Source organism: Entelurus aequoreus, linkage group LG02 (genome assembly GCF_033978785.1).
Source record: "Entelurus aequoreus isolate RoL-2023_Sb linkage group LG02, RoL_Eaeq_v1.1, whole genome shotgun sequence".
NCBI classification, from domain to species: Eukaryota; Metazoa; Chordata; class Actinopteri; order Syngnathiformes; family Syngnathidae; genus Entelurus; species Entelurus aequoreus.
The window spans coordinates 30730150-30758104 of NC_084732.1; the positions used below are offsets into that span (position 1 = coordinate 30730150).

General features: G+C 38.5%; 1 protein-coding gene across 3 annotated transcripts in view; it reads right to left on the minus strand.

The window, feature by feature from the left end:
- tln2a (talin 2a) overlaps positions 1-27955 on the minus strand; it is a 252396-nt gene that overhangs the window by 26675 nt on the left and 197766 nt on the right. For all 3 annotated transcript variants that reach the window (XM_062025041.1, XM_062025029.1, XM_062025035.1), the window contains exons 34-45: positions 22567-22656; positions 22373-22495; positions 22164-22307; positions 21787-21948; positions 19785-19925; positions 19242-19423; positions 17707-17839; positions 14903-15004; positions 14499-14669; positions 2017-2163; positions 206-307; positions 13-132 (exon numbers count right to left, since the gene is read on the minus strand). In XM_062025041.1, the coding sequence (XP_061881025.1) occupies positions 13-132; positions 206-307; positions 2017-2163; positions 14499-14669; positions 14903-15004; positions 17707-17839; positions 19242-19423; positions 19785-19925; positions 21787-21948; positions 22164-22307; positions 22373-22495; positions 22567-22656 (1617 nt within the window). The remainder of the gene's footprint in view (positions 1-12; positions 133-205; positions 308-2016; positions 2164-14498; positions 14670-14902; positions 15005-17706; positions 17840-19241; positions 19424-19784; positions 19926-21786; positions 21949-22163; positions 22308-22372; positions 22496-22566; positions 22657-27955) is intronic.

Genomic DNA, 27955 nt, shown 5'->3' on the forward strand with positions numbered 1-27955 from the left:
CATGACTCGTACCTCTTCTGGCTCGGCCGTGTGGGCGGCCATGCGCCCCTGCACCGCCAGCTGGCTGAAGTCTGCGGTCACCTGAGAGGCCAGACTCCCCAGCTCGTCTGGACATGTCACCGATTTGGTCACCTGAGTCACAAAAACAAAGCAATATCTTAACTATGGAAAAGTCTTCCAATGATGCAATGTAGACGATTTGTACCATTTCCTGGGCGGTGACTGCAATAGCTTTGGAGTGTTTCACCATACTGGTCTGGTAGTCCACGAAGGAGCCCTCAGGTTCAGGTGGCGTTCCCTCATCCAGCTACACAAGGACAGATGGTAATTTATATTAAATTATGTCATATTATTATAATTAGTGCTTAATCAAAATAAATTGTGCAATTAATCTGCATTTAAACATGATAAATGCGCTGATGTTTTCTAAATAATGCCTTCACTTTGACAGTCATAATTAGAATGTAATAATTATAATAAAAAGTAATAATAACATTAATTCAGGGAGAAATACAAATACAAAATAAAAAATACACGTTATAATAGTGCATTATGTAATGATTTAGTGTAACTTTTGTAAACTGCCTTGCAAAAACATTCTCTAATACAATCTATAAATTTGCATTAGATTTATGTTTGACCAATAAAACAGCCTACTAGATTCTTAAAATGAATACATGTTGATGATGGTGATGTTCTTTTACATGATGCAGCAAATTGTTACATTTTATATGAAAAAAAAAAGGTGCAGCACCTCCATTTTATAATAACTTTTGCCATGTATAACATGTTCTTAAAAAATGTGACATTACTACATACAAAGGTGAACATGTATTTATACACCATTGTTACACAATATGTTGTTACATGGCAGCATAATACAAAATACATTATTATTTAATGTGTAAATACTCTTCACATATCAAGTTACTCCCCAAACAAAAATTTAATATAATAGTATGATAAATGACCCACACATTACTTCATAAAACATAGATTAATGAGATCTATTAAAAGGCAGGTATCAAAAAACCATCCCTCTAATGCAGTGGTTCTCAAACTCACCTCAGACCCATCACCTCAGAAAACACTTGGCTCTCAAAGTACCACCATAATGACCAACATTAAAATACAGTAGCGTAGTAGGCCTAAGTATTCATTAAAAACAAGGCAGAGGTTCTATTAAAATAGCTACAGTATAACTAATATTTTTGGCCACTGTAACATTACAAACAGTTTGAACAGTAACACTGTGTTAGAATATTTAATTAGTTTAATTAGTTAGTTTTTGTCTCTCTGTCTAAGTTTTTGTCTCTCTGTCTAATCCCCCTCTTGTCCCCACAATTCCCCCCTCTGTCTTCCTTTTTTTGTCTTTCTATCCCCTCCTGCTCCGGCCCGGCTGCACCAAATGATAATATAAATACATTTAATAAAGTCAAATACAAATAAGGCAACAAGAGAAGTATCCTACACTTCTCTTTCGTAAAATAAATCTGAACAGCCGATATGGGCATCTACATCAACTATATGATTTGCCTGAGAAGCTGGACAGGACAAAAAAAAAAAAAAAAAAAGAATATTTAATTAGGTGATTCCTTGGCATACTACTACATGGAGCCAGCGTACGTATCACAGTTTGAGGATCACTGCTCTAATGTACGCCGCTCTAATGGTATAAATCCAAAATGAGCATTTTCTCATCAGTGTGAAGGCAGAGTTTTTGAATTCCCATTGAATCGCACGTTATTTGTGCCTTTAGCTGCACCTGCACAGCTGAAGGCTGCTAAAGGTCTGGTGAGGATGTGATCACAGCTTTAAAATAGCATCGCCTATAAAAACATGTGATTGCACTGCACACATGACAGCATGTCTGCTAATTTAGACTGCTTATCACATCACACAGATCACATTATAATAACTTTGCATGATTTAAAAAGTAAAAGCTGCAGCTGTTCGGTGCCAAACTGGTAAAATAGTGACTAAAAATGGTGCGTAAAAAGGTAAACAGGGACTCACCTTGGCCATGGCCTCGGCGATAGCGTCCACCATCCCTCCCACAATGCCTACTTCACTGGCGGCCTCGTTCAGCGTCACCATGATGTCATCCACCGCCTCCTTCATGAGCTGGGATGCCTCGGCGATGGCATCGTGCGTGTGGGACGCCTAACAGAGCACAAGAGCCATGATGAAGCCTTTGAAGCTAACAATTACATTTTGTTCCTCTGTAGGGCAGACTCTTTCCCTGAGGGCTACATACTGAAATCATAATTTTACATAATGTAAACCAAACATGTTATATGATATGCTATGAAGTCATATATACAGTATTTAAAGAACAGCAACAGCCCAAAGCATATTATTTGAAATAACCTTTTCTCCGTACAGTACCCTTTTTTTTAAATTTCTCATAATATCATGTTTTTATTTCAATAATATCTATAATGTATTTCTGTAATATACACTCTCCTAACCTAATTTTCATTTTATTTCATATTTTTCATTTTATTATCAGGTTTTCAAAAAAAAAATTCCCTTTAATATTTCACCTTTATGCATCTAAAATAAGTTTCCCCCCACAATGTTACAATTAGTGGTGTCCCGATACGACTTTTTCATTTCCGATACAATACCAATATTATACCCATATTGATCTGATACAATAACAGCACAAATCATACATACTTTTATTATTTTGTGTTGTGGAATATTAGAAAAAACTTGAATAAGTGAAATGACTCAAACAGGGAACAATAGTAGGTATGAAAAATAGAGCTGTGAATCTTTGGGCACCACATGATTCAATTCTTGGGGGTAAAAAAACTATTCAGAATCGATTCTTGATTCAAAATGTATACTTTCTTTTAACAACATTGGATGCAATTTCTATGATTAACTACATTCCTCCATTAAATAAATAAACACGTCTGATAAATTTCTATCTTACTTAAAAAAAACTGGTTGTGTTTAATAAAATTCTACCCAAACATTTAATAAAGTCAAATACAAATAAGGCAACAAAAGAAGTATCCAACACAGGGGTCCCCAAACTTTTTAACTCGGGGGCCGCATTGGGTTAAACAACTTTGGCCGAGGGCTGGACTGTATATGTATATGTATATATATATATATATATATATATATATACGGTATATGTATATATATATATATATATATATATATATATATATATACGGTATATATATATATATATATATATATATATATATATATATATATATATATATATATATATATATATATATATATATATATATATATAAAGTATATATATTATATATATATATATATATATATATATATATATATATATATACACTACCGTTCAAAAGTTTGGGGTCACCCAAACAATTTGTGGAATAGCCTTCATTTCTAAGAACAAGAATAGACTGTCGAGTTTCAGATGAAAGTTCTCTTTTTTGGCCATTTTGAGCGTTTAATTGACCCCACAAATGTGATGCTCCAGAAACTCAATCTGCTCAAAGGAAGGTCAGTTTGTAGCTTCTGTAACGAGCTAAACTGTTTTCAGATGTTGCACAAGGGTTTTCTAATCATCAATTAGCCTTCTGAGCCAATGAGCAAACACATTTTACCATTAGAACACTGGAGTGATAATTGCTGGAAATGGGCCTCTATACACCTATGTAGATATTGCACCAAAAACCAGACATTTGCAGCTAGAATAGTCATTTACCACATTAGCAATGTATAGAGTGTATTTCTTTAAAGTTAAGACTAGTTTAAAGTTATCTTCATTGAAAAGTACAGTGCTTTTCCTTCAAAAATAAGGACATTTCAATGTGAACCCAAACTTTTGAACGGTAGTGTATATATACACTGTGTATATATATATATATATATATATATATATATATATATATATATATATATATATATATATATATATATATATACTGTGTATATATATATACAGTATATATCCGGCGCGATGATGTCACGTTATCAATGGCAAAATGCCGTTTTAGACTATATGATTTGCCTGAGTGGCTAGGAGACACCAAGAGTAACAAGCGGTAGAAAATGGATTAGAAAGAACAGATTAAAAAATAAATAACATTTTTAAATATATATATCCATCCATTTTATACCGCTTGTCCCGTTCGGGGTCACGGGGGTGCTGGAGACTATCTCAGCTGCATTCGGGCAGAAGGCAGTGTATATATTATTATTATTATTATTTTTTTAACCTGGGACTTCCCACAGGCCGGATTTTGGACGCTGGCGGGTCCGATCCGTAGTTTGGGGACCCCTGATCCAACACGTCTCTTTTCTGAAGTAAATCTGCGCAGCAGATATGGGCATCTATATCAACAACATGATTTTCCCTAGTGGCTGGACAGGACCGATCTGAAAATATACAGTATATATAATTTTTCACACTCCTAATGAAAAACACAAACTAATTCATTATTAATCATCTTGAATGGACTTGGGCTGTCTTTGGGTTGAACTAAAGTGGTAATAGATTTTTTGGCAACACCTAGTGGCCAAATAATCCATTAAGTTAAGCATATGATGCAGGAAATTGAATCATGTGGACACGTTTGTTACTGGATACTTTCTAATACACTTTTGCCTTGGAAACTTTGTATGTGTATGTAATCCGCAACCATAAATATTTGATACTTGTTTATATTGACAAATGTCCTGTTTTAGACAGCAATATTGTTCAATTAAGGACACTTGCACTGTATATGCCAAGCTTGTGCACGATTGTGTGCTTAGCTGTTGTGTAACTGCTAGCTCCTAGTAGCTTGTAGCCTATATTTACCTTTTCTAAATTATTTAACTAAAATACAAATAAAAAACAACCTTGTCTGCTAATTTTAGAACATTTTTGTCTAACTTTACACAAGTAAACACGCTACAGGACTACTTTTGTCAGGGATTTTACATGGAAGCCTATACAATCAGATACTGTCAGAGAGGGACAACTCTAATTAAGACCCTTATCTCATAAGAGTTTATTTGTATTTTTTTGCTGTCATTTTTTTTAGCTGTTGTGTTTATTGTAGTTTTTGAGGTGCAGAGAGCCTACAAAAAACAGCAGTGGACCACAAATGGCCCTTGAACTGCACTTTGGAATGACTGCTGTGAGGCAAAAGAAGCAGCTGGAACATAGAGCTGCACTGCTGATGCACTCCAGAAAACCGGAAGTTTCAATGGAATTAAAAAAAAAATCCATCTATCCCCCATGACATCTAACAATAACGGAAAATTCCATGTTAACATGAGACTATATATACAGTATCTGTACTTGTCATCATCATTTAAAACAACCATTTCTTCAAGGAAATAGATTTGTAAATACAGGTGAAACTAAAAAAATGGGAATATCGTGCAAAGGTTCTTTTATTCCAGCAATTAGATTTACGAGGTGACACGGGCTTGTAACATGCAACTGAAGAGATTTCAAGCCTTCTTTTGATATCATTTTGATAGTTATGGCTTACAGCTTATGACAACCTCGACTTAAACATTTCAGAAAATGTGGAGTTTTCAAAAACTTTAAGTCCTAATCATCAAAATGACAACAAATAAAAGCTTATGATTTCTCACATTGCATGTAATGACTTTATATCACATATTAATTTAACATTTAAAGTTCAATTGCTGACATGAATTAACTTTGGCACAATATTCTTTTTTTTGTTTGTTTCATTTCATATTGCATTACTATCACTGCTTTGAGTTACTGTATTTGGGTAAACAGAAACATAAATAACCCAGTATTACTTTTTAGTCAATACTGTACATCAGGGGTGTCAAACTCAAATACAGAGTGGGCCAAAATTTAAAACTGAACAAAGCCGCGAGCCAAGGTTGAACAAATTAACCTTTTAATAGGGACCCAAACAAGTTTTGCATTGAATATTGAACAAGCAAGGCTTATATAACTTTATAGTGACATGCAAAATCGAGTTTCAAATAATAATAATAATAATACAAAAATATCAATGAATACAATTTAAATAAAAATTGAATGCCTCTTTTCTATTTGCAGCCTTCTGAGGTAAATATCAACATTAACTTTTTCCACAGGCTAATAAATTTGAAAATAAAATGAATGAAACAATGAATAAACCAACCATTAAGGCCTTTTTACTTCTCAGTTTGCAACACACTGATCTAATCTGATGTGCCCAAGCCAGATACCTGCCATCTTTTCTTGGATGCTAGTTAATTAATGTCAGGGCTCAGGCTTTGAGCTGAGGCAACCTACATTATCGAACGAAGGTGTTCATCAGTCAGACGTATCCTGTGAGACGTTTTCGTCATCTTCATTGAGGAGAAAAGTTGCTCACATAGATAAGTGCTGCTGAACATGGAGAGCAATTGAGCAGCTTGGGTGCGGAGCTGAGGCATTGTGTCAGGGATGAATAGTGGAAACTGTGCGGCGCCAACAGCATCATACTTTGACTTCAGCGTGTCATCACACTGGAGTTCAATCAGCTCCATTTGGAGGTTAATTGGTGCTTTTTCCACATCAACTGCGAAGGGATTACTAAGAAATTAAAATCTACATTACTGACCATCAAAGTCGCCGGCTTAACTCAGCGCCGAGTACACTTGAGTTATCAGCAAACTGCGTGCACACGGCAGTAGGACATACTTGCCAACCCTCCCGAATTTCCCGGGAATTGCCCCTCACAAAAATCTCCCGGGGCAACCATTCTCTCGTATTCCACAGTCTTGGGGGCGTGCCCTAAAGGCACTGCCTTTAACGTCCTCTACGAGCTGTCATCACATCCGCTTTTCATCCATTCTAACAACGTGCCGGCCCAGTCAAAAGATGCGTGCGGCTTCTGTACGCACGCACACTTGAATGCAACGCATACTTGTTTAACAGCCCTACAGGTTACACTGAGGGTGACCGTATAAACAGGTTTAACACTGTTACAAATATGCACCACACTGTGAATCCACACCAAACAAGAATGACAAAAACATTTCGGGAGAACATCCGCACCGTAACACAACATAAACACAACAGAACAAATACCCAGAACCCTTTGCAGCACTAACTCTTCCGGGACTCTACAAAATACACCCCTGCTACCACCCAACCCCCCCCCCACACACACACACACCTTGTAGCGTCCCGGAAGAGTTAGTGCTGCAAAGGGTTCTGGGTATTTGTTCCGTTGTGTTTATGTTGTGTTACGGTGCAGATGTTTTTCCGAAATGTGTTTGTCATTCTTGTTTGGTGTGGGTTCACAGTGTGGCGCATATTTGTAACAGTGTTAAACTTGTTTATACAGCCACCCTCAGTGTGACCTGTATGGCTGTTGATCAAGTATGCGTTGCATTCACTTGTGTTGGTGCGTGCAGAAGCCGCACATATTATGAGACTGAGCCAGCACGTCGTTGGACTGGATGAAAAGCGGACGTGACGATAGCTCGGGGCAGATTTTCGGGAGGGGCACTGAAATTTGGGAGTCTCCCGGGAGGGTTGGCAAGTATGGGAATTAGCGGTGTTACTTATATACAGCGGGCCAGCTCTAGTGTTAATTTGATATTGCCTATCAAATAACCAATTTTGGCCCGCGGGCCAGAGTTTGACACCCATGCTGTACATGATGTATTAAGTCAAGTTTCACTCTTAGGCTCAATCATTCTGTTAGAGTCGTCAAGCGCTAAACTGCTCCTTACTAGTGAATTTTATTCAATCTTGACTCTGCACAAGTTCACATTTTACAGAAGTTCTATTTATATTTTATCAATCAATAGTAGGATGCAGTGACACATAACAGGAATAATACAAACTGTGTACAACATCAAACTAAATATAAAACAACCTTCCGTATCTATACTGTAACACAATTTCTCTTTTCAAGCAAAGTTAAAGATAAAAATTAACTGTTTTAAAAGACAAAATTAAATATATAAACTATCTGTTTTAAAATAATCTATTCAACACCTGTAAAACAACTAGTGTATTGTAAAAAGAAAAAAGGATATCATATCACCAGGATTTCAAAACATTCAACCTTATTTTCCACCCTAAAATACTGTAATCAAAATGCATTATAGCCAGTGTTGGGACTAACGCGTCACTTACTGTAACGCCGTTAGTTTCGGCGGTAACTAGTAATCTAACGCGTTATTTTTTTATATACAGTAACTCGGTTACCGTTACTGCATGATGCGTTACTACAGTATCGGCTAGAAACTGAAGATCTGAGTGTGTTTTATTGGAGCGCTCCGGTGGAAAAGAAGAGGCGTGCTTTCCCCCACCCACAGAAAGCACGCCTCCCCGCAGGGAAGACGTTCCTCCAGAGTCGTACTTCGGGTCTAACAACCTTCACTTTACCCGGAAGAGGGTCTTTACAGCTGAGGGTGAATGACGAGCCCGGCGGTTTGTTGCAACTTTGTGACTTTATTGCACGCAGCCATCCAGCAAGCTAGAGCACCTACACGCACTCACTGTCGCCGCTCCCTCACCTCTCTCGCCCACTCACTCACGGACGTCACTCACCTCTCATGCTGTCATATCTTAAAGGGCCACACACACACACACACACACATACGCTACTCTCATAACAACTAACAAGACATCATGGCGAAGCCAGAAGTCGATTTTTTTAACATGGAGACATTCTGAATACTTTTCTTTTGTCGAGCACAAAGAAAATAACATTTTAGTTAAATGTAAGTTGTGTCTTGGATCAAAGATCCTATCTACTTAAGAGTTCAAGTTAAAGTGCCATTATGTTGCAGCTATTTAAAATAGTTTTGTCAATTTTTTCTGGCCTGAAATAAATTGGCCCTTTGAAACATATCTTTGTCTTTGTGTGTTGCATGTAGACCACATTGCTTTCTGAGTTCAGTGATGCAAATGCATGTCAAGTTGATCAACAGATTGTATTATTCTCCAGTGCAATAACAGTACTGAAATGAAGGCTAAAAGGGCATTAATGGGAGCCTTAAAAAAAAGGGGGAAAAAAGAAGTAACTAAATAGTTACTTTTCACAGTAACGCATTACTTTTTGGTGTAAGTAACTGAGTTAGTAACTGAGTTACTTTTGAAATAAAGTAACTAGTTACTGGTTTTCAGTAACTAACCCAACACTGATTATAGCATTACAACAAATGACTGTAAAAGTTATGAAATCCCTATATTTCACAGCAATTAACTGTTATTGAACAGTAATATACTGAAATAATGGTCCTCTTTAATATCACAACAAACTACTGTATATTCAAACTCATTTGCCTTGCGGTATGTCGTTAAACCGAGAGAGTAATAACTATAAAATTATAACTGACGTTATATTTAGCCCTAACGTTATGTAATTAACCGCAACATTACAGTGCGTTAAAGACATTTCACAATAAATTACTGTAAATGTTTTTGTGAGAGTAATGCAATTATTAGCAAGTTGTTTGCTCTGAATTTACAATGAACATTTTTACTGTACAGCTGCTGGACAGTTGTTTGATGACTAATTGCTTAATTCATCGTTATTACCTCATAATTAAAAATTTTTGTCTTGTTTTTAACCTGCTACCATTCAAGACACATTTTCTTAATGTCTCTCTGGTTGGTGACTTGAAGTCATCATCTGGGGCCTCATGTAATAAGCTTGCGTATGCACAAAAACCTGCCCTACGTCCTTTTTCACGGCAAAGTTGAGATGTTTCAAGACTGATGTTGACGTTGAAATGTGCCTTGCCTGACGGCAACTCCCTAGCTGCCGTACGTAGATTTCTACAAGCTGTAGATACTTAAGCGACACACTGGGTAACAGTAAAAAAGTGCCAACTTTTACTCCTCGGACTGATTGATGTGCTCAGCAAAGACATATGAACAATTACCGCCACGCCGCATCAAGTTGATTGCGATGTAAAAAAGAAACGTGCTTGGCTTTAATTAATCTGAATTTGTACTTTTTTACATACTGTACATCTATTCTTAGTAGGAAATCAACGCAACTCTTGTTACATGAGGCCCCTGCTGGTTTACATGCGTAAATCTCTGGACTCTGAGTAGAAGACAACTAGTTCTCAGACTTTGAGGGAAAAACAATACAGTCATATAGTATTTGATCAATGCGTGAAACAATACGTGAAGCTAGGCAAACATACATCTACAACTCTAAATATATCCTCTGGTGTACTCCAGGGATCAATCCTAGAACCAAACTGGTTCAATCTTTAAATAAATTACATTTGTAAAGTTACAAAAGATTTTAAGTTAGTATTATTTGCGGACGATACAACAGTGTAAGATAATACAAATAATAATAACAGAAGACATGAACAAATTAAATAGATGGTTTGACAAAAACAGACTATCTTTGAATCTCAGTAAAACTAAAATAATGCTATTTGGTAACAGTAGAAGGGAAAGTCAAACAAAAATACAGATAGACAGAATAGAAATTGAAAGAGTAAATGAAACCAAATTTCTAAGTATAATGATTGATGAACTGGAAATTTAATGTAAAAAATATACAACACAAGGTGTTAAGAAGCACGTCAATAATGAATAAAGCTAAATATGTTCTAGACCAGAGGTCTCAAACACGCGGCCCGCGGGCCAATTGCGGCCCGCGAGACGTTATTTTGCGGCCCCCACCTTAATATGAAAGTTAAATGTTAGTGCGGCCCGCGAGTTTTAAATGAATGGCGCTTGACAGCGTTGTGTGCGGAGCTGAAGAAATCTACCAATCACGGTGTGGCGAGGGCGTGCCTTGATGGCACTGCCTTGATGGCACTGCCTTAAGTGTCCTCCAGAAACTGTCAACGCATCATCTTTTTCTCCATACAAACAGCGTGCCGGCCCAGACACATGTAGTATGAGGCTTCTGTAGACGCACGCAAGTTATTGCAAGACATACTTGAGGAACAGCCATACATGTCACACTGAGGGTGGTCATATTTTATTTTTTAACACTGTTACAAATATGCGCCACACTGTGAACCCACACCAAACAAGAATGACAAACACATTTCGGGAGAACATCCGCACCTAAACACAACATAAACACAACAGGACAAATACCCAGAATCCTTTGCAGCCCTAACTCTTCCGGGCTACAAAAACACCCCCTATCCCCAACCCCGTCTCCTCCCAACCCCGCCCACCTCAACCCCCCCACATACACCTCAACCCCCCCCTATCTCCCAAATTCGGAGGTCTCAAGGTTGGCAAGTATGCATTGACGTCACTTGCGTGATGCAAGCAGAGAAACATTTTGCCGCTTTTCCATGACACCCGTTCACGCTCTTCCTCCCTCCCTCCCTGCCTCCCTCGCTCGCCCGCCTGCTCGCTCCCGCCCCCGTTGTAAACAGTCCGGGCGGGGAAGACGAGCACTCCGCCGAAGGACTGAGCGACAATACAAAAGTGTGGTGCACTGGACCCCAGCGCTGATACTACGACAGAGAGTCGCTGGGCGAATCAGACGTGTAACACGTTAGTGGTGATGTTAGCCCGTTCGGGGCTAATTGTGCTACCGTAACTGTAAACTCCACGGTGAGCCCCCCTCCTTCCCCTCCCGTTGGCTCCAGACAGAGACAATTTTTGATGCAATATTTCTTTGTTGAGCATAGGGGCACCCCAACGTGTCTTTCATTTCATTTCATTTTTATTTATCTCCTTCATTGATGTGCATCTTTGATCGATAGACAATTAAACCACAATTATTCAATTATACATTTACACACCAATGCCTGAGAAGGAGCAGGATGAAGAAAAATCGTATATTTTTCTGCCCCCTTCAACATAATACGTAGTCTTACTTAATGATATCATATAAACCAACAAATACATCCAAATATAACGAAAACAAACAAAAAAACACACAAAAAAACACAAGAAGTGCAAAACTTCATGATGTACAAACTGAACAAAAAAAACAAAAGTAATATACACCTCACAGGATGATACAAAACAAATACAAAACCAGGCAAAAAATAAGTAAAATAATAAATATAAAGCAAAATGTAAACACTTATGGCTGTCCATATGATCTTATTGTTCTGTCTTTATATAGTTTTTCAATTGGAATATATTTTTACAATCTTTTATCTCATTGTAAAGAGAATTCCATAGTTTAACCCCCACCACTGATATGCACATTTGTTTTAAAGTTGTCCTTGAATACTGATGTTGGAAATGACCTTTTCTTCTATGCTCTTCATTCTCAGAAGTGATGACAAACATTTTTTGTAAATTTGCTGGTAATGTTTTACTTTTAGCCTTAAACATGACACATAACGTCTGTAACTTTACTAGCTCCTGTAATTTCAATAAACCGGAATTAATAAATAATATGTTAGTGTGTTCTAAGTAATCTACTTTATGAATAATCCTTATAGCTCTTTTCTGTAGTTGATACAGAGAAAGTTGCGATGCACAAGGAATACAATTTGAAACATCATTATACAACTAGACATGCTGAGGAGTATGCAAAATACCAGGGAGATGAGAGAGTGAACCGGGTTGCAAATTTTAAAACCAGTCTACTGAGGCAACAAGATTTCGTCAAGAAAGCAAGCGAAAAGAGCGATGCAGCAGTCAAAACTAGCTACATGGTGAGTGAGATGGTTGCTACGGCGGGAAAGCCATTCAAAGAAGGTGAATTCATTAAAAAGTGCATGATAGATTTTTTTTAAGAAATCTTTTTTTGCGGCCCAGCCTCACCCAGTTTCTGCATCCAGTGGCCCCCAGGTAAATTGAGTTTGAGACCCCTGTTCTAGACCAAAAATAATAATAATAATAATAATAATGGATTAGATTTTTATAGCGTTTTCTAGGCACTCAAAGCGCTTCACAGAGAAGTGAGAACCCATCATTCATTTTTACAACTCATTCATTCATCAAAATCACTTCATATTCTCTACTGCTTGCTAGTGTTACCATATCTGAGTTATTGTGCAAAATATGGGGAAAGAACTACAAATGTGCGCTTCATTCATTAACCATGTTACAAAAAAGATCAGTTAGAATAATACATAATGTTGGATATGGAGAACATTCAAACCCTTTATTTATTGAATCGAAAATACTGAAATTCCACAACATAGTGAATTGGCAAACAGCTAAAATTATGCACAAAGCAAACTATAACCTGCTACCCAAGAACATACAACAATTCTTCTCAACAAAAGAGGAGAAATATAATCTTAGAGAAAAATATAATTTGAAACATTTGTATGCTCTTACAACACTTAAGACAGACCTGGGCAAATTAAGGCCCGGAGGCCGCACTCGGCCTGTTAAGATTTTCAATCTGGCCCGCCGGACATTCCCCAAATACATTTTTTAGATCTTCAAGATCGAAACTGTAGCTGCCATTATGATGTACAGTGACGTTTTCAAATTACCGCAAGTCTTGAACTATACAAAGTATTTCAATAGTTGGAATCTGCGCTTTTGCATGATATATTGGTAGTTACTATGGTAATGTACGTCACAGCAGCTCAGACGAGGCACCAAGTGTTTCCAGAGCGGCCAGCCTAAAATGCGGGTGTCAGGGACAGACGCGGAAGGAGATTTTTACAACAAATTTCAAAAGCTTAGTGATATATCAGATGTATCAGATTGTAGGTGGGGGTTTTTTTTACCCTTCGCGTTCATATTTCGCTGAGTTTGTTGCATTTTTGTTGCGTTTCGCTTGATTGTAAAATATGTCGATCGAGAGGGGGTGTGACGTTCATATGTTGTCAATATTCAGTGTTTTATCGTTCATAGTTAATATCCTAAATCCCACATTCTTTATTTTCATGTACATTCTGGGTGTCTCATTCAGTAAAAAAATTTAAAATTCCATTCCCTTTTTTAAGGCGGTCTGTCATAACGTTTTTAACATTCAGACATTGTGAGGTTTTGTATTAGTGTTCCTAAAAATAGATATACCGGCCCCGAGACACATTTTTTTCCTCTAAATTCGGCCCGCAAGTCAAAATACCTGCCCAGACCTGACTTAAGACCTTCAATTCAATTATGGAATGGATTAAGCAAAGAAATCCAACAATGTGCTAATATGATCCACTTCAAGAAGCTCTTCAAACTTAAAATGTTTACAAAGTCCAAAGAAGAAGAATCATGATAAAGATTCTGAATTTATTCCGTCCATCCATTCATTTTCGAGATAATCTTATTTATTATTATTATTTTTTGTTTTAATGTTATTACTCATGGTATATTGTGAATACATTGAGAACAGGAAGTGAACAAAAGTGTTAGCAACTGCTAGGTAAAGGGAAAGGGGTAGGATTAAATAAGTTGTGCTTCTTCCTTCTCCTTTTCGAACATGTTGAATAGAGGAACTGGAAATTACGTATCATGCTGTATGCATGCATGTTCCAAATAAACTCAAACTCAATGCAATAGTGCACTATGTTGTGCGACAAAACAATCATGTTGCAATAATAATGTCAGCTCAAATGAAACATGTCTTTGAAATGATAAGACAAAACATGCCAGGCAGGGTAAGAGCGAGACATCACACCTTTGGGTTTCCTCCTCCCTCCTTGGCAGCATACAGCATCTGCAGGGCGGACTCGGCCAAGGTCTTAGTCTGATCCAGGAAGGTCATCTGTTGCTGGTGGTCCTTCAGCTTGGACGCCACGCCCACCGCGGCCCTGATTAGCGGTTCAAAGTAGCGGGCCAGCTGGGTGACCTGAGGTGGGGAGACCGCCGCAAAGCGAGGATGATCAGTGCTTGGTAGTCCTTTGACCCACAACTGGATATTAGTCAAAATCTTAAGCGCTCATGCTATGCTCCGCTGTGATATATTAACCAGCATCACAAATATTTCAGCAATCAAGTACATTTCAGCAAAGCCTCCTGTAAAAATGCACGACTGCTACTTAAATATAAAGTAAAGTGAAAAGCGTCTTGGCCCCGAAATACCTTGTGTCCTAGTTGGGAAGCTTCGCCCCTGGCAGCGGTGGAAACAGGGTCGACTAAGTAACCAATTTCCTGCACGGAGGATGTCAGCTGTTCTTGCAGGGCCTGAAAAAAGGGAAATGACAATAAATTTGCGCCTGTGTGGCTTTTTAGGAAAGAACCTGCGAAAGCGTGCTGCTCTGAGAAACAAATGAGGAGATATACGAGGTGTGTGGGAATATTTCCAGCACTGGTGTAATTTAAGATATATTTCAAATCCAAACTACAAGCTTTCTCCTTTGAAGTAATCCCCTCGGAGTACATGTAGTATGTAGCGCCCTTGGCCAGCATTCCCTGCCCCCGCCTTGGATGGATTCTTCCAGTATCCTCTGCAACCGTCGTCACAATAGCGTCCACATCTTCCCCTTGAGCTTGGGAAACAGTCCTGGAACTTTACTGACACACCTCGTACACCTTCAGGTGCAATGGAATATTTCACTATTCAACAAAATGCACGTCAACTGTGTCAGAAGTGGTTTTGTGACAGGTTTGGCTTTAAAGTATTTGACTGACAGACACACATGCTAGGAAAACTAACCCAAAGATTATATTGCGTAACAGAGGGGTGTCCAAAGTCTGGCCCGCATGTTTTTCCTTACCCAGCGTATTAGGGCTGGACGAGCTGAGATAGGCTACAGCACCCACCTCGACCCAAAAAGGGACAAGCGGTAGAAAACGGATGGATGGATTATGGCAAAAATAATAATCACAATTATATTTTATTGACATTGTGATCACGATTAATTACATGATTATTCATTCACTTGAAAACATGAGTATTTATTGTACCACCAAAACTTCCCTTTGAATATAGTTAAAAAAAAAACCTGGATATAGATAAGTAACGAATAAACCACAACAAGCAAAATAATAATATCAGAAATAACAATAAATTTAAATAACTCCGTTTAGTTTTTAATTCAGTTTTTTACCTTTTACATTAATTCTAACATCACAGAGTGTGTGTTTTTTGTGTAAAATACAATTGAATAAAATGTTTGTTAATTACCCACGCCACCACCGCCACAGTAACATTGGCAAACTGGGGGAAACCCTGAAAGCTCACATGTAGCATTAAACTGCTTATCATATATTGACCTTGATTGAACTGTTTTCTTATGGTCAAACACAAGAGAAAATGTAAAAAATTCTGCCAGTATTTTTTTTTCTTATAAGGCCCTTGGGAAAAATACACACAAAAACTAATCACTTGGGTACTACGCTTTATCATTTACTGTATTTTTCAGACTATAAGTCGTTACTTTTTCCCCCAAGCTTTGAACCCTGTGGCTTATAAAACGGTGTGTCTAATTTATGGATTTTTCTGTGCTAACGGCCATAATGTTTAGTGTTCAACAAATAGTTTTCAACACCGACAGAGACACTGAAAAGGTGCATTATTGTTTGTGCTATGGGGACGATTTCGCTCACTGCAAGTGCGGCGGGTTGACAATGTACTTCCTGTTTCGTGCCTTGAACCAAAGTACATCCCGTTTCGTCTACTGTTTGTTTAAAGTGTTTTTGATAGAAGGGATTCTTCATCCATCACTCCAAGCAACAATTGTAAGTTTTGCAATATAACTAAAACAATTCATACTTACTAAACCATCCCATGTGTGATGTCTGTAGGAGTGTTTTCATGCATATTTGAATGTGCTATTTGTAATGTAATCAAGCTAGCATTTTTAGTATTAGCTAATATGCTTATAGGTGTCTTTGTTGGTATCATTAACTTACAATGACATTTTTTTTGTATTGTTTGAGTTTCGTAAATTGTTGAGTTATTGAGTCTGTTTCAGTGCAATACTTTTTCACAACATGGTCACTACTGCCTAGTTTCTCTTGTTATATTCTTATTTAACTGTTATATTTTTATTCTCATTGTTGCTTTTTATTGTTATTCTATTGTAATATTTTTCTATTTTGTTTCCATTTACACCCCTATTATTTACTTTTTAAATTCGATCTCAATTTTGTACACTGGTGCTGGAATTTAAATTTTCCTGAGGGAACTCTCCTGAAGGAATCAATAAAGTACTATCTATCTATCTATTTATCTGTTTTGCTGATTGGAGAGCTCGCTACCACAGCTAGTGTGTCCAGGACGATGACTTCTGTTTTGTTTGATTAGCCGTTTTACTGCCGAGTTACAGGCACTGTTTGGACACAATTAAGGTATGTAAATAAACATTCACAAAATCTTTCGTACCGGTGGCTTATGGTGCAGCGCAGCTAGTATACTGTATTTAATACTATTTATTTCTTCTAAAAATTGTTGGGTGAGGCTTAAATGCCGGTGCGCTCTGTAGCCCGGAAAGTACGGTAAGTTAATAAGACTGAGCATTTTGTTCGTACATTTTAATACACAGTGATTTACCTATCTTTACACTTTAAAATGTTACTCATATGGCGACAGCTTGACCCTGGAACGGACTGTTTTAATTTATATTATTTCTAAACAAATCAGAGGTTGATTAGCATTGGATTTAGTTCGACTTGAAAAATTCCATTGTACATCTTTAATAGGAATAGAAGCATAATGTCATAAAACCAACATTGCATGACAACATTTGGAACACAACAAGCATCCTGGCCACCAATAATTCCCCAAGTATAGCTATGGAAGACAAACATATTGCACATCAAAATAAGGTAGCAGGTATTCTGTGCTGTTATCCAACTGCAAAGCTGTAGTTGGAGAGTATATGACATTCCTATTAGAATGAAGACAATGCAGCAAAACAGAGACATATGTTTGAGTTGCTTACCTCCAGTGAGATGTCGTCCCTGCTGGGTAAGTTCTGGCTGACCGCAGCCAAAGAGGCCTGCTCAATGTGCCGGATACATTTGTTGACATTATCAATGGACGAGTCGCACTCCCGCTGGCCTGGGGCCTTGTCACTGAGAACGTAATAGCAAAAAGAGAGCAGTATAAATGGTTAGGGATGATGAAGAGGCGGTGAAGAGTTGGACAAGGAGAGGTAGGAGAGTAACAAGGGACGAGAAGGCAGGAAGAAAAAGAACCATAAATCTAACTTTGGGATAACAGGATAATATCCAAACAGAGTTTGTATCAATTTATAATAAATTTAGACATGTATTTTTAATGATAATTAAAATAAATATATTAATACATTGATACCACTTCCTGTTATGTATATAACATTATATTAATGGTTTATGAGTTGTTTTATATAGCTACTAATGATGTAAGAAACAGATGTAATGTGATTACATGGCTCACTATCTGAAATGTTCCAGTTAGTTCCAGTAAGTATGAATCCTGCTAAATTTGCAGGTGATCATATCATGGAGATCAGACATATTAATGAAGCTACACAAAATGCAATAAAAAAGTTGGCAATACAGCCAGAAGTACAGGGCTCACTATTTGGCAAGCACGGCGTCACCAGATGTGGACTAGCCATCGGGAGTAGCGGGAGTTTTGATTGTACGTCAATCTTTATAACCCAAAATAGCTTGTAAAACGTCAAATAATAAATGATAGGGAACTTTATGTCAAAGTTTACAGCATATGTAATCCTCACCCTTTTCTGCTTTGTCACTATTAATAGAATGATGTAAAGGAAAATTTCACACTGTTTTTTTGTTAGTGGTATGAGCTTTATTAATGTTTTTGGACGCCCACAGTCACATAGTTATTGGCTTTATTTGTAACTTTTTTATTCCTACATTTTTTTTGTTGTTATTTTGCACTAAAAAATAATAATTGAACAATTTGCTCCAGATGTATTAGTATTGCTCCAAAACATGCGTCAAAATTAAATACAGGTTAGGAGTTAAATAGTATAAAAATGCAGTGGGCCTGTCTGGACCAAAAAATAAAAAGGCCACATTTTTGTTCCAGTCTGCCCATTGAGTCACTCTTACTATGAATATCTAATTAGTAAAGTACTAATCAGTTCAATATATATATATTTAAAAAGTAATTAATAACAATATGTAAAATGCATAAAGAAGTATAATAAGGTTCAATAAGATTAATGGTACAATCACTATGTACAGCAGCACTGCCTTAAAATGTATTAGGAATAATTCTAGCGTTATTCAGTCAATATAAAAGCTTTGCAAGTGGAAATTAAAAATATTAACTCTTTATGCAGAAATACATCCTTAAATCTACAACTAATATTCCACACTTCTGAGAATAGCGGTCCTAAAGCGCATAATGGAGTAATGAATGATAAACCTTAATAAATTTACAGTAAATGATGTACTCCAACATAGTGTTTAGCAGAGGGGGACCATAAGTTTCCTTTTTTGTTGTTTTACAACCACTAACCGTATGGCAGTGATGAGACTCTTGATGGAGTCGGAGACAGTGCGGGAGTGACCAGCCAACACAGACCAGGTGGGTGGGTCTTTAGGGTTGATAACCAGTGAGCGTGCTGTCTTGAGCAGGTAGGTGGAGCTGTCGAGCATGGAGTAAGCCGACTGGAGGATCGGCTCCTGAGCTGCAGAGCCCTGCAAATAGGTAAACAAGCGGAACTTTAGCAACTTTTTGCAAGCTGGCGTGGCTTCCAAAATGCCATACAGTAGGGAAGGGATTCATATGGCCCTATTCCTTGATGGAGGAAGGTGGGGCATCTTCATTTTGCAATGTAGTCTGCTGAAAATGATGGAATGCGCCACTCTGCATAGCAACAGACAGTGTGGTCAAAGTTGGAATTGCCACAAAACTAATTTTAAGATATTCAACACTCTAATGCCGTCTGGCAGCAAAAGTGGACACTGCATCCCTCAATTTGTCACGTTTCATGTGTCAGGTAAACCGTGACAAATGGGGCACACAAATCTCCTTCCTACTGTAATCGCACAGAATGACCTCGTGGCTGATTTGAGCGGGGAGGCTGGCAAACTCCGGGTTGGATGCGAATGTTGTCAGGTTTTCCACCGCTTCGATGAGTGGAGCTGTGGCCACTCGACACCTGTTCCTGTTTTCATTCGAGAAGTCTCCATCCAGAGCCTACAGAAGAAAAAAAGGGCCATGGTAATTTCCAGGAAAAAGTCCTAATTTTAGAGAATCGTAATATGTACAATACGGAAATTTTTAGAAAAATCATGACTGCTGCTGTTTGTCTTGGAGAAACTAATAAATTATCATGAGGTAATGATACGAACGCCAGCTATGTTCATCTGTCACAGGTGTGTCAAATGTGTGGCATGCAGTTCATTTTTTATCGGTCCATGGCACATTTTAATTATAAAATGACAGGCGTTCCATATTAGAACATTAGAAATAATGTTCATTCATGTAGCATTCAATTACCAAAATCATCGTTTGTCTAAGCTTTTTAACTGAAATGATATATTTATTTAATGGTAAAATATAATTGATGGTATCTTTAGCAAAAAAAAAAAAAAGAAATACCCATTCCTTGTTAAAATAAAATTGAAATGCACTTAAAAATGTGTTTGCAAGCTATGATCAAAGGGAGCCATAGAAAAATGTGAGTGACTTAGTTATTATACGTGATAAATAGGACTATTTGTTTTTTAGCAAATAAAAAGCATTTTTAGTTTTTGAATGATGAATGTTATTTTTCTCTTGTTTATAAAGGAGGTCCAAAAAATGTGTTAAGCACATTAGATTGTTTTTAGCATGTTTAAGGAGCAAAAGGTATAGCATAGCGGCTGTTGACGTAATCCTAGGACGCAGAGAAGGTAGGCGAAGTGCAAGCAGGGCGTCCCTTTAGATACCAGGCAGAAGAAACATAACACATGTCTAGTAGGAAGTCAGAAAGCAACATAACACTTTCGCATACAGAAAATAAAGACACCACACTGAAGGAGTTAACAAGGTGGACACAGATATAACTAATTAACAATGAATTAATTGCCTGCAGCTCGTGCAGAACTCTGCTGCTCGTCTGCTAACACAGACCCGCAGACGTGAGCACATCACCCCTATATTAGCGTCCCTTCACTGGCTCCCTGTGCTTTACCAAATCAACTTTAAACTCCTTTTATTTGTTTTTAAATGTCTAAACAACCTCGCGCCAACATATCTCTCCGACCTCCTTCAGCCTTACTGCCCCACCCGATCCCTAAGATCAGCCGATCAGCTGCTACTGACGGTCCCTGACACAAGGCTGAAGCTTAGAGGTGACAGAGCTTTCGCCGCTGCTGCTCCCAAGCTCTGGAACGACCTACCTTTGAGTGTTAGACAAGCCTCCTCTCTTCCTGTTTTTAAATCTCTCTTAAAAACATACTTTTATTCCATGGCTTTTAACACTGAGTGATATCCATCCTGCAATGGCGCCCCATAATACACCTGCTGTGAACCTGTTTTTATGTTTTTATGTTTTATTTATTTTATTTATTTATTTTTTATCGTGTTCTGTTTGTGTTGTGTTGTGTTTGCTCGGTTCTCGTATTATCTTTTAACCTGCCCATTGTACAGCACTTTGGCTACCCCTGTGGTAAATTTTAAATGTGCTTTATAAATAAAGTTGATTTGATTTGATTTGTTGAACAGGTGTGCTGGCAGGACAAGAAAGACAAGGTGCTGTAAAACACAAGAGACCGAACAGGAATTACTACCAAAACAAGAGCGCCAGGACAGGAAATGATACCAAACACTAGAACATAAACTGTCACGTGGAGTCATAACAAGAATATTAAAGTGGCCCCAACATCTTAAAATTTTTTTGTGGTGAAAAAAGGTGGGAGACCCTTGAGCTACCATTTTCCTGCAAAATAATTCAACCCAAGGGCATACTTCCTCACAAAAAATAAATAAATGTTGGATTGAGCATTCTAAACAACATTTGGTTAGCCTGATCTTAGGACTGGATCAGGCTTTCGTCTGGGGCGGCTGGACTCACCTTAATGGTTTTGACCAGGTTGGCGGTGCTGTTGGCCACCTCCTTAGCAGACTGGACAAAGTGTCGCTTGGCAACAGGGTTGGTGGTCTTCGAGGAAGCCAGGCGGCAGGCGTTACACAGCGACGACGTGTGCTTTGCAACGATGGTGGCCGCTGAAAGGACCTGCGATTTTAGAGGCGGGAAACAAAGGAATGTAACGTGGCCCCTGAGGTCTATCAAATGTTACTGCGGCACTATCATCACTGTAGTCGTGATTACAACAAGGCTTTTATTAGCCAGAGGGACCATTTACACCCGTTTGGCTCCCATTTTATAGGTCAAAATGCAATTTGGGACACAACAAATCAACACTGAAACATATCTGTTGGTGCATGTACCTGAGAGGGGCTACTCTGTGGGTCGACTAGATTCTGACAGGCCATTTGGATAGCTTGGTTGGCTTTAGCAAACTGGATGGGGTCCACTAAACCCTGGTGACCTGCCTGACTGTTGGGATCCGACACGCCCACCAGGTAGGAGGCCTGAGGCAGAAACAAATAATCAGAATTGTCCATGAAAAAAAAAAAATCTGCCATTTCTATTGCACCTGTCCTGCAGCCTCTGTGAGCCCACAAAGCGCCTTGGACGCCGATCCTACGCAGTCTCCAAATGAAGTAACGTCTCCCGTCTTGCAGTTCTGGGAAATCCCCGCCATGGACTCTCCCAAGACCTAGAAAGACCACCATGAATAAAGGAGTGGAAAAACAGATAGCTATGTGATGTTTCACCCGGAAGGCCTACCTTGGAATTTTCCATGACACTCTCGATGCAGTCGAAGTAGGAAAGGTCATTAACGGGTTCATTGGGGTTGTCCAGCATTCCTCGGACCGCCTGGAAGAAGTTAGTCAGGCGTTAGCCGAGTAATGTCTCAAAAGAAAGTCCACTGATGGCAGAAGCATCTCAAAAGCTTTATCTAGCTCTGGGTGCGCTTTAAAATGCTGGTTGTACTACACAGCTGTCGGTGTGAAACTCCTGCGTGTTACACTTGGTGTTCTGGTGTTTAATAGAACAAATTAATCGGTGCTATTATTATACTTATTGAAAAATCCAGCCTTAAGCCAAAAGTGTTATTTCATTTTAGACCTGTTTCTAACCTATCATTTTTTATTTAAAAATTATATTTTTTTCAGTTGCAGTTATTTTTAGAAACCATTACTATTTTACAATGTGTCTCAAGAACAAGAACCCAAACCAGGTGAGGCAGCATTCAGTTATTATGCTCCTCACCTGTGGAACAAACTCCCTGCTGATCTGTGGTCTGCTCAAACTGTCAGCTCCTTTAAATCAGGGCTAAAAACACTGTTTACTGCAGCATACTCTTAAATTAAATACCTACCTGGTTTATTACACTGCTTTAACTTTTGAACTATATAATACTGACAATGTGCTTTTTTCATTGTTACCATTTTATTTACTTACTATTCTTGATACCAGTGGCGTGCGGTGAGGTTCATGTCAGGTGAGGCACTGACTTCATCACAGTCAGATTTACAAACATATGAACCCTAAAGAGTATCTTATTCACCATTTGATTGGCAGCAGTTAACGGGTTATGTTTAAAAGCTCATACCAGCATTCTTCCTTGCTTGGCACTCAGCATCAAGGGTTGGAATTGGGGGTTAAATCACCAAAAATTATTCCCAGGCACGGCGCCGCTGCTGCCCACTGCTCCCCTCACCTCCCAGGGGGTGATCAAGGGGATGGGTCAAATGCAGAGGACAAATTTCACCACACCTAGTGTGTGTGTGACAATCATTGGCAGGGGCGCCGCTAGGGATTTTGGGCCCCATGAAAAGAATCTTTACAGGGCCCCCAACACAGCGGAAACATTTTTTGATGCTATTTTACATACAATTATGCATTTTAATGGTATTTTTGACTATCATTACCATATTTTTGAAAGAAGAACAGCATCACAGTTGACATGTACAGTAGGGGAAGAACTGAGCACTCTGAATACAATGGAATTCATTTTGAGTCATTTATTTGCTGCACCACTGATTCTTGAGACTGTAGTAAAATGTATTATATTTTGTATTATATTATTATTATTTCAACACACACAGCTGCTCACCTCCTTCCTCATGTGGGGGCACTGGGGCTGATTCAGGGGCAGGGGGATTTGGGGGCTGACAGACAGCTGCTGCTGCTGGTGCACTTAACTCTGTTCAGAATGAGGCATCATTTTGACAGAGGGGAGATCAACTATTATTGAATAAGAACAGCTTGATAAATGTTTGGCTGGATTGATTATTTAACTAATATAGCAGTAAAATGTAAAAATCCAGAGTTTTCTTGAGCTAACATGGTGAGAAAGGTGATGCTAGCTTATTACCACAGACAGGGACAATATGCATAACTTTCCACCACAACTAACAAACCCACCTTTTTTTGGAAATATTGTGACATATTGTCGACCCTTCAACTCCTTCTCCTCTCTTATTTTATTTTCCTTTCTTTTTTGGCTGCCTGATTTTTGAGGCATACTGCTGTCTCCTCCGCTTTGCCCGCTGTGGCGCTGTATGTCTGGGACAAATCGCCATGCTCTACCTGCAGCTGATCCAGTCGGACTGAACCATTTTACGTAAATAGAGGGGGGGAAGGGAGGGCCGTGCATGTGTTGATGCTTCCAAAACAAATAAAGATATTGTTACCAGGACATGGAAAATAAAACATGTGTGATTATATGTTAGTTAATAACTTAGTGTCATTATTTTTTCTGTATTATAATTTCATCATCATTAGGGGCCTCTCTGGGCCCCCCTCCATCATGGGCCCCTAGAATCCGTCTCCTTTACCCCCCCTTTTCGGCGCCCCTGATCATTGGTATACTTAACTTTGACTTTACACTTACAAACTGTAGCACACAAAAAAGCACATTTAATTAAAAAAAACGTTATTATGGTCTTACCTTTACTTATAAGTGCGGGAGCAGTGGTGTTCGTGTTGGAAGAGTCGTGAATGAATGAAATATGAAATCCGCGCTTCAGTCTGCAGGTGTACCTAATGTTGTGTCCCTGTACACGGCTCCTCCGGCGCGCAGCGCGAGCATTGTTGTTTTTGCACTTTTTGGCTTCTTGTTAAGTGACTTTTTTTGGGTGGATTTGGTCTCGCACATGGAGGGTTTGTGTGTGGGCTTTGGTTGGTGTGGCGCTCCCGTCGGGCGGTGCATTCTGCGGCGGAGATGCTTGGCACCAGGAGGCGGGGTTATGAGACGAGCCTCCAGCTTTATGATCGCTCAGCACAATAAATACGTTACACACATACAGTTGTTGACAAAATACACTGTACATTATATACCTCAGCTAACTAAACTATGGAAATGTATAATATAATTCATATAGCAATACGGTCTCACTGCACAGCAGGCCAGCAGTTAGCCGAGTCATTGCGCACAATCCATGTTGAGGCACAAATCAGTGACGTGCCTCAACTGGCTGCTGATCACCGCACCGTCTCTTCTCAGTATTTGAACGGCAAATGTGAAAATAAAAATAAAAATAATCTAAAACTGGTGAAGTTAAATGGAAAATAACTTTAGTATAATCACTGGATACATATAACAATTTAATTATATATTTTTTTCTTTTTCCTTTTTTTTTTTCCCCCATGATGGCAGGTGAGGCCGTATCAAGCAGTGACGGCACGCCACTGCTTGATACTATATTTACATTTTTGTTTTCTCTTTCCCTCTCTCCCTTTCACTACACTCTAACTCTGTTACCCTTTTTAATTTACTGTAGAATATTGTTTTTATATTTTTTCACAGTTTTTATTTGTGTCTTGTTTCTTTTATTTTTTATGTAAAGTACTTTGAAGTACCTTGTGTGGAAATGTGCTATACAAATAAACGTGTCTTTCCTAGAAAAGTTTATGTCTGGTTTTTGATCACGATACAGTACCAAGTCTGCACTGCTTCAAGTCCAGACTGATGTTCTTTAGACCCTTAACTCCAAAAAGCCTGTAATGCTGGACCTCACTGCTGCATTTGATGCCATGGAGTCCTACATCCTCTTCTTCAATGGTTTAAGTTGTACTTTGATTGATTGATTGAAACTGTTATTAGTAGATTGCAAAGGAAGAGAATACATTATATGAAACAGTACAGTTTACACAGTACAGTACATATTCCGTACAATTGACCACTAAATGGTAACACCCGAATAACTTGTTTAAGTCGAGGTCCACGTTAATCAATTCACTTGACATACAGGACATTGCACCGCTGTTCTATGGTGTGCCTCAAGGATCTAGTGTTGGGCCAGTCCTGTTTTCCTGATGAACGAGTACTATTTTCCTGATATTTGTTGCCCCTGAGTTCAGTTATTGACAAGCACAACATTTTCTTTCATTTCTTGTCGCCGATCTGCAACTTTATTTACCGTTTTTTCCAAACACTCCAAACTCACTGCATTCTATTTTAACTACATTAGAGCCATAAAAGCATGGCTTTCACATAATTTCCTACATTTAAATGAGTCCAAAACAGAATGCACTGATGTTCTCTCTTATGCTGTCCCTGATCTGGGTTCTTTTGCCCCCTACTGCTAACCAGTAGTACAGAATCTGTGCCTTAACCTTGACAACAATCTGAATTTTGCCAAACAAATTGACTCTGTTGTTTGAGTAATTTTTTTTGCAGCCCAGCCTTCTGGCTAAATTACAGCCCTTTGTTAGCAAGTGAGACCTAGAAATAGCCATCTATGCACGACCCTTGACAAACACTTGACAACAGAGCCACATCACCCCAGTTCTGCACTATCTAGTCTGTTATAACTGTTAAACTTTTAATGTTTGTTTTTAAGACAGTACTGCTCCATGTTATTTTTGTGAACTCTAAAACATCCATCCCCAAGTGGAGCTCTACAGTCTGCCAATCAAGAGCAGCTGGAGGTTCCTCGGTTCAGATATAAACAGTGGGGCGATTGGTCTTTAACTGAGCTGGTGCCGGGTTTTGGATTACTGTACGTTACCAGCCAAACTACGGACCATCATTATATTGATTTAAAGGGGCCCTAATAAGCAAAACCAACTTTTCTTACCTATTGGTACCTGCGGTTGTATATTTGGGATCTGAATAAGTCCTAAAATGTGAAGTCAAACCGTGGAGGCATGACGGAAATATTTATAAAACAGTCTTGCATTCCTTCATACTTCGGGGAAACGAGCCGTTTGGAATTTGCCCCATTGGTGACGCTTTTACCACAGGTGACGTCAGAGGATTATCCATAGATGGTAAAGATTCACCAAAAGTGCTTTGCGCGGGTCCACCATTGTAGTCCGACACTGTAGTGAATAAGCGCCTTCTTTTTATCTGGCCTCTTGTTCTGAGCACACTGGCTCGCACATGCATGCTCCATTGTTGCCATTTGTAATGCAAAGTAGCGTATATTTCGGACGTAATCTGCCAGTAGACTCTATACGTGAGCGCTAAAAACTACAATAAAGATTACGGGGAGAAGACGCTATTGAGGTGGAGCCACGTAAATTAGACCGCTCACAGAACTGTGCATCCTGAAAAGCAGCTTGAAGATGGTCTGTAAAACATAATCTATGCAACATTTTGACCAAAGAACCACCATTACATGTTATGTAGACCACAAGGAAGTGTTTTACATGTACCGGTAGTTTAAAAAATCATAATATGACTCCATTAAGACTAAATTTAAAACTAACTTTATTCCAGGCTGCATTTGGTACTTAAGATTACAATGACCCGTTTATCATTTTAAGTACATTTTCTATTGTTTTATTATTTATTATGTGCTCTTATTTAGTTTTTTTATATTGTTGTCCAGCACTCAAGTTCAGCTATAGGTGATATAATGGGCCTTACAAAAAAGTTAAATTGATTGAGTCAAATTAATGCAGACTTAACGGTCTCCGCCTTACTGCTATTACAACATTGGTTCTGCTGCCGCTGTGTTGCGCAATATACTTATTAATAAAAGTCCATGTGGACAATTTAATTAAAGAATTAAAGCTTTTACAGTGTATTGTTACAAAACAGTTCATGAAAAATGAAATCAGCGTGGCTCTTACCTACATCATCCACTACCTACAGTATAAGGTAGGCTTTATACAAATATTGTATTTACATAAAAACATTTTGCCAACAAGAAACCAGAGA